Source organism: Portunus trituberculatus, chromosome 22 (assembly GCF_017591435.1).
Source record: "Portunus trituberculatus isolate SZX2019 chromosome 22, ASM1759143v1, whole genome shotgun sequence".
Lineage (NCBI taxonomy): Eukaryota > Metazoa > Arthropoda > Malacostraca > Decapoda > Portunidae > Portunus > Portunus trituberculatus.
This window is the reverse complement of record NC_059276.1, coordinates 11,265,479-11,273,125: the sequence shown is the minus strand read 5'-3', so window position 1 is coordinate 11,273,125 and position 7,647 is coordinate 11,265,479. Positions and strand designations below refer to the sequence as shown.

At 42.4% G+C, this 7,647-nt stretch overlaps 1 protein-coding gene across 1 annotated transcript; it reads left to right on the top strand.

The window, feature by feature from the left end:
• The first annotated feature begins 2,741 nt into the window (after positions 1-2,741).
• LOC123507518 lies at positions 2,742-7,309 on the top strand. The gene is made up of 3 exons (XM_045260432.1): positions 2,742-2,808; positions 5,525-5,784; positions 6,843-7,309. Exons 1-3 carry the CDS (start codon positions 2,742-2,744, stop codon positions 6,990-6,992), a joined length of 477 nt encoding a protein of 158 aa, XP_045116367.1. The 3' UTR covers positions 6,993-7,309.
• Positions 7,310-7,647: the final 338 nt, after the last annotated feature.

Sequence of the window (7,647 nt, the reverse complement as noted above, 5' to 3'; positions counted from 1 at the left end):
GAGACTAGGAGAGGACTGATATGTGACTGGAAGAGGTTGTGGGTGACTTATAGGTGACTGGGGAGGCTGTGGGTGACTGATATGTGACTGGGAGAGGTTGCAGGTGACTGATAGGTGACTGGGAGAGGCTGTGGGTGACTGATATGTGACTGGGAGAGGTTGCGGGTGACTGATATGTGACTGCGAGAGGTTGCGGGTGACTGATATGTGACTGGGAGAGGTTGCGGGTGACTGATAGGTGACTGGGAGAGACTGTGGGTGACTGATAGGTGACTGGGAGAGACTGTGGTGACTGATAGGTGACTGGAAGAGACTGTGGGTGACTGGAAGAGGTTGCGGGTGACTGGGAGGCTGTGGGTGACTGATATGTGACTGGGAGAGGTTGCGGGTAACTGATATGTGACTGGGAGAGGTTGCGGGTGACTGATAGGTGACTGGGAGAGTGTGGGTGACTGGAAGAGGTTGCGAGTGACTGGGAGAGGCTGCGAGTGACTGGGAGGCTATGGGTGACTGATATGTGACTTGGAGACGCTGTGGATGACCAGGAGAGGCTGCGGGTGACTGGCAGAGTCTGTGTGTGACTGGGAGAGGCTGTGGGTGACTGGGAGAGGCTGCAGGTGACTGATATGTGACTGGGAGAGGCTGCGGGTGACTGATATGTGACTGGGAGAGGCTGCAGGTGACTGATAGATGACTGGGAGAGGCTGCAGGTGACTGATAGGTGACTGTGAGAGGCTGCAGGTGACTGATATGTGACTGGGAGAGGCTGTGGGTGACTGATAGGTGACTGGAGAGGCTGCAGGTGACTGATATGTGACTGGGAGAGGCTGCAGGTGACTGATATGTGACTGGGAGAGGCTGTGGGTGACTGATATGTGACTGGGAGGCTGAGGTGAGAGAGAGAGAGAGAGAGAGAGAGAGAGAGAGAGAGAGAGAGAGAGAGAGAGAGAGAGAGAGAGAGAGAAAATAATTACATTTTTTGGAAAGCAGTGGTAGTGAGAGCAAAAAGATTTAGAAGGTGTGTGTGTGTGTGTGTGTGTGTGTGTGTGTGTGTGTGTGTGTGTGTGTGTGTGTGTGTAAGTGGAATGGAACGGTCTTTTCCTGTAAGCATTACCAACTTGCTCACTGTTATAATGTCAATGCTTCTCTTCCAGATTGCACAAATACACTGCCAGAAAGACAAGTAAAGCAAGGAAGAGGATCACTGCAGAGATGTCAGTCAGCCACACACCCAGCCAGCCAGCCAGCCAGCCAGTCATTGAGGTGTGTGCTTCATTACATCATTATTGGTCCTTATTTTCCTTCTACAATTGGACAGCTTTTGATAGCTTCACAGTTGTAGACAGTTTGTTCCTTAGTGTTCAATTTTAACACAGTTTGGCTTGCTTTGAGGACATTTTCAGACAGTTTGACATGTTTTAAAGGCATTTCAACAGAGTTTTGGGTGTTTTGAGAACATTTTAAGACAGTTTGACATGTTTTAAAGTCATTTCAACACAGTTTGGCATGTTTCGAGAACATTTTAAGACAGTTTGATATGTTTTAAAGGCATTTCAACACAGTTTGGCGTGTTTTGAGGACATTTTAAGACAGTTTGACATGTTTTAAAGGCATTTGAACTGTTTGGCTTGTTTTAAGATATTTAAGTCAGTTTGACATGTTTTAAAGGCATTTTAACAAAATTTGGCATGTTTTGAGAATATTTTAAGACAGTTCGACATGTTTTAAAGATATTTCAACACAATTTGGTATGTTTTGAGAACATTTTAAGACAGTTTGACATGTTTTAAAGGCATTTTAACACAGTTTAGCATGTTTTGAGACATTTTAAGACAGTTTGACATGTTTTAAAGGTATTTCAACACAATTTGGTAGGTTTTGAGAACATTTTAAGACAGTTTGACATGTTTTAAAGGCATTTTAACACAGTTTGGCATGTTTTGAGAACATTGTAAGACAGTTTGTGTATGTTTTGAAGGCATTTGGGACTGCCCTCCATACACCCTTCCTAATGTCATTCAATTAATTAGAAAATACACACACACACGCACATATATATAGTGCATTTAATTATTATTATTATTATTATTATTATTATTATTATTATTATTATTATTATTATTATTATTATTATTATTATTATTATTATTATTTTCAGTGATGATGATGTTGATTTTAGAGTTGTAGGACAAATGAATAAATAAATAAAACATGAAGGTTGAAATTAATAATGGTATCTTTTTTCATCCTCAATGGTGGTGATGGTGGTGGTGGTGCTGGTAGTAGTAGTAGTAGTAGTAGTAGTAGTAGTAGTAGTAGTGGTGCTGGTGATGGTCTTGGTGGGGTGGTGTGAGTGTGATGAAATATTGTTTAAGTTTCTCTCTCTCTCTCTCTCTCTCTCTCTCTCTCTCTCTCTCTCTCTCTCTCTCTCTCTCTCTCTCTCTCTCTCTCTCTCTCATTCCTTCCTTCCTTTCTCCCTTCTCTTTCATATCTCTCCATTGTAGAATTAAAAATAAATTTAATCCAATTCAATTCTCTCTCTCTCTCTCTCTCTCTCTCTCTCTCTCTCTCTCTCTCTCTCTCTCTCTCTCTCTCTCTCTCTCTCTCTCTCTCTCTCTCTCTCACACACACACACACACACACACACACACAGGTTATATCAGAGCTCTCCATAAGGACGAGAGTCCATCACTTGTTCCCGCGTACATTGTCTTGTCTGACAATGCGTTCAGGTATTAGACATGTCAGGGATACGAAAACTGTTTCCTGTCTTGAAATTTATTGGGAACTCGGCTGTCGTGCTTCAAGGTAAGAACAGTGCTTGAATTACCTATTGTTATTAGAATAATTACAATTTCACGTGCTGCATACTACTACTACTACTACTACTACTACTACTACTACTACTACTACTACTACTACTTTCCGAGGCGTGAGTTACGTGATGGCACGCACAGGAACTCGTCCTTACACGCATAAAACACAATTCACTTGCTTCCTCACTCGTCCTTTGCACGTTTTAAGGAAAAAGTTTGTGTTTAAAATTTGTGGAGGTGCCCCGCCTGTTGACGACTCGCTCCTGACACTGGTGGGGATGGGGGTGGTGGTGGTGTTGGTGTACGGTAAGGCGTAGTTATAATGTAGGCGCTCGCTGGACGCACGCTGGTCATCACGCACGCACGCACGCACACATATTCACTCACATATCACATGCTCACAGATAATCACACACACACACACACACACACACACACGGACACACGCCCGGTAGCTCAGTGGTTAGAGCGCTGGCTTCACAAGCCAGAGGACCGGGGGTTGGATTTCTCGGCCGGGTGGAGATATTTGGGTGTGTCTCCTTTCACGTGTAGCCCCTGTTCACCTAGCAGTGAGTAGGTACGGGATGTAAATCGAGGAGTTGTGACCTTGTTGTCCCGGTGTGTGATATGTGCCTGGTCTCAGGCCTATCCCAAGATCGGAAATAATGAGCTCTGAGCTCGCTCCGTAGGGTAACGTCTGGCTGTCTCGTCAGAGACTGCAGCAGATCAAACAGTGAACATTCACTCACACACACATGCATGGACAATCATTCACACACACACACACACACACACACACACACACACACACACACACACACACACTGTACTCTCTTTTTCAGGTTAATATTGTCGAGTGCCTTAACAAGCTGACTGGTCCATCTATCAACTGGACACACACACACACACACACACACACACACACACACACACACACACACACACACACACACATACAACCTTACCAACAATTATCTCGTCTTCTTCAATGACACTCAACTGTTCCCTCGCTTCTATAGACACTACACTGAACATCCTAGCTCTGTCATTTACTTCTACTAATCTAAATTGGAACCTTCACACATCATTACATTAGAACAATATGAACACTCCCTATGAAATATGGCGTTTTCAGTATTCTCCGCCAGTTTTTTTGTCCCCTCCCCTCCCCCGCTGGTAACTCCCTCCAAGTCAGCAGTATAGGAAACCTTCACATACATTATATTGTCTTAGATAGGCTGGCTGTTCCTCTTACCAATTTTTCTTTTCTAACTGACTGTCCTCACCTTTATTCTCATCGCCTGATTGTTGTGGCATTAGTGATTGTTATTGTTAGTGGTTGTTATTGTTATTACTATTGTTATTATTATTATTATTATTATTATTATTATTATTATTATTATTATTATTATTATTATTATTATTATTATTATTATTATTATTATTGTACTACTACTACTACTACTACTACTACTACTACTACTACTACTACTACTACTACTACTACTACTACTACTATCATTACATTTTATTCATTTATTTATTCATTTATTTAATATTATTTTAGTACTACTACTACTACTACTATATTATCACCATCATCACCATCATCATCATCATCATCATATCATTATCATCATCACTACAATCACCTATTACTGGCGGTGTAATTATTCAAAGAAGCAGAGTTCACCAGCCCCACCCTTGCAGGTCATTAACCTGGTACCTCCAAAGATCCTTGATAATGTCAAAAAAAAAAAAAAAAAAGATGGTCTAACCGTGCACAAATCTCAAGGTAAAAATGTGTCCCAGTACTGAAGGGGTTCATTAAGAGAGGTAGCTCAATGGCTCATCAGTCCTGCATAACTGCCTGACTGGCTAATAATTGCACCAACTTCATCACCACTCTCGTTAATGGCCATAGTCTTCACTATATTAATCCTTATATAAGTTTGTGAAGCTGTATAAAATCACCCAGTAGTAAGCATATAGCATGGATATCGTAATGTGTCACGGTACTGAAAGGGTTAGCTATCCATTCACTCGTGTGAGCCACCACTAGTTTGCCTCCTAATTCCTTCTCCACCTCCCTCCGTCTCAGTCATTTCTTCTAAGTTGTTGCATTTCCATCATTACAACTCAATTCAACTCAAGCTTCCTTAGAAAAGTGATCCGTTCATGATACGTTTTTACTCTTCATTTTTTTAATATTGATTAGTTGATTTGCAGGCATGGTTCACTTGGAGAGAGAGAGAGAGAGAGAGAGAGAGAGAGAGAGAGAGAGAGAGAGATTATTATTACCTATTATAAATAATTTCCCGTTAATGATACGTTTTTTTTATCTTTATTTTTTTTATCTTTATTCGTTGATTTACAGGTTCACTTGAGAGAGAGAGAGAGAGAGAGAGAGAGAGAGAGAGAGAGAGAGAGAGAGATTATTATCTATCATAATCATTTACAACGAAGGAAGCTTCAAAATGTTGCAACAAAATGATAAAAAAAATCCTGTATTATTCTAAGTACTACACGGAAGATAAGAATGATTGATAAAACAAACATATGCAATTGAGTTTGTGTAATAACGGTTGGTTTGGAAGGCGTTAAAGAGCGTGGCTAGTTTATATCCGGGTGGTGGACCAGTGGTTCGGTTCACCGGCAGCGTTTCATAATGTTCGTTTGGCCTCAAATTGCTCTTTCCTTATCGGCAGGGTTTTTTTTTTTTTTTTTGTGGGGGGGGAGGGTAGACGAGAACGAAGCAAGGTCAGTAGCTCGGAGAGCAGTAGTACTTCAGACACCACGCCCGCTACATCCCTCCAGTCTTCACGCCACCACCGACCCCTCGAGTCTACGCAGCCCAGTGGCCGTGTGTGTCTTGGTGTTGGGCGTGACGTGCAGTATCGGCGGTAATAGCAACGGGAAGCTTGATCTACAGCACAGCACAGCACAGCACAGCGGAGAGATTGGTAGTGTATGTAAATAAATAGTGTGCGTTGACTTGCTGTGATAGGAAGTTGTTAGTCAGTCAATAGAGGGTTGTTAGGAATTTTGATTGATAAAGGATAACATGTGTAGGATGTGCACTGTGTCTAATGGAAGGTTAACTATACGGTGTCTGTCTGCGTGTCTATGTATCGGGAACCATCGCTACGTATACTGTGTCTAATGGAAGGTTAACTATACGGTGTCTGCGTGTCTATGTAGGATGTATCCGGAACCATCGCTACGTATGAGTGTTAAATTTACTTGTGGTCATTCATTTACTAGTGCGGTTAGAGTAACGGGGTTCAGAATAGATTTGGGTAATGACCGTGGCAAGTGAAGTGTTTTCGTGGTCATTGTAGTTGTGTAGGAAGGAAGAATTAGTTATCCTCTTCAGTACTGTGACGCATTTTCACCTTGAGACGTGTGTACGATTAGATGATTCTATTGTTACAAAGCGTGTATAGATGTCACAAGGTTAATGGCCTGTGTCTTCACTATTTTAATTCCTCGCGTAAATTTCTGAAGTTGTGTAAGATCAAGTACTAACGAAAGGAACATGAAAAAGCGTCTTGGTGCTGAAGAGATTAAACGTGTCGCGTTACTATAGAACTCCTTAAGTAAGTTATATTTGAGGCTAAAATATTTCGGAGTCGTCGTTTTGGTTCCCTAGTTATACCTCTGCGAAAAGAATGAGTGGACAGGGTTTCTTAACGTAACGAGGCTGGTGTTTCAAGGTACGTGATTTAGAAGCGAGATGTGGTAGTATAACGATAAGTTTGGGTATATATTCTTGAAATTAGTTCTTAAAGTGGTAAGCGGGCGTAGATGTTTAAGAGGTTCACGAGTGATGTAGGTAATTGGTAAACTCGGATACTAATGTTCGATTTGTGGTGGGGTGGGTGGTGGTAGTATGAAGAATACGTAGAATGAAGAGTGAAAGGCTGATTGAGGCAGTGAAGGAGTGTTTAGGGCAATGTTGCGTGTTAGCTGTAGGGATAATTAGTGAACAAGTTCATTTTTTTTGTTCATTTTTGTCCATTACAGGAGTTGACGATCCAAAGGCCTGACTCCACAGCGGTAATGAGCCTTGTGTACCTTGCACTGTCTTCACTGACAACGCCCACTACTAACCCCTCTGCCTCCGCCACCGTTTCAAGATCAGGGAAGGACTCTGCCTTGCATCGCGCACTGTGATGGTCGCCGCCCCGCCGCCGCCGCCGCCGCTGCTGCTGCTGCTGCTGCTGCCGCTAAGGGAGAATAGTTTGTTGAGTGGATGACGGCGCGTTCACTGACCCTCTCCCCATCACCCTACCAACTCCGGCCACCCACCCCCCTGCCACCTGACACCTGCTACACCACCACTACCGCCGGCTCCGTCCAGTGAAAGATTCATCGCAGACCTCCTGCCATTCAACGCCTGCCGCCGCCGCCACCACCACCACCACCTCCTTATGGTGGTGTCACTGTACCTGGAGCTGTTGTCATGATTGAATAATAAATTGTGAAGAAATCTTTATTTTGGAGAATTTCCTTTCCTGGGAATATTTGTGGCTGACTAGTCAGTAGTCGCCTCAGGCTGGCTTAGGTCACTGACACACCAATATTGCCTCCATCAACCTCCCACACTCACTCTAAACAATAACAGCCCAGAAATAAAAAACACGCTAACTAAATTCACTTTTTTTTTATCATAGCAATACAAGAAAATGGAGAAATGAGCTAATGTGAAAATATTAAAATGTGGGTGAAAAAAAATGGCTAAATTAGACATTATTATTATATATCCTTGAAAAGTTATGGAAAAATCCAAAAAAATATTGCATACCTGGCCAAAAAACGGCAAAAAATG

Excerpts from the sequence above, each read along its gene's own strand:
- LOC123507518 (XM_045260432.1), top strand. The coding sequence starts at position 2,742 with ATGTCAGGGATACGAAAACTGTTTCCTGTCTTGAAATTTATTGGGAAC. Across the intron at positions 2,809-5,524 it reads CTCGGCTGTCGTGCTTCAAG|GGTTTTTTTTTTTTTTTTTG; the intron begins GTAAGAACAGTG and ends CCTTATCGGCAG. Across the intron at positions 5,785-6,842 it reads ACAGCGGAGAGATTGGTAGT|GAGTTGACGATCCAAAGGCC; the intron begins GTATGTAAATAA and ends TGTCCATTACAG.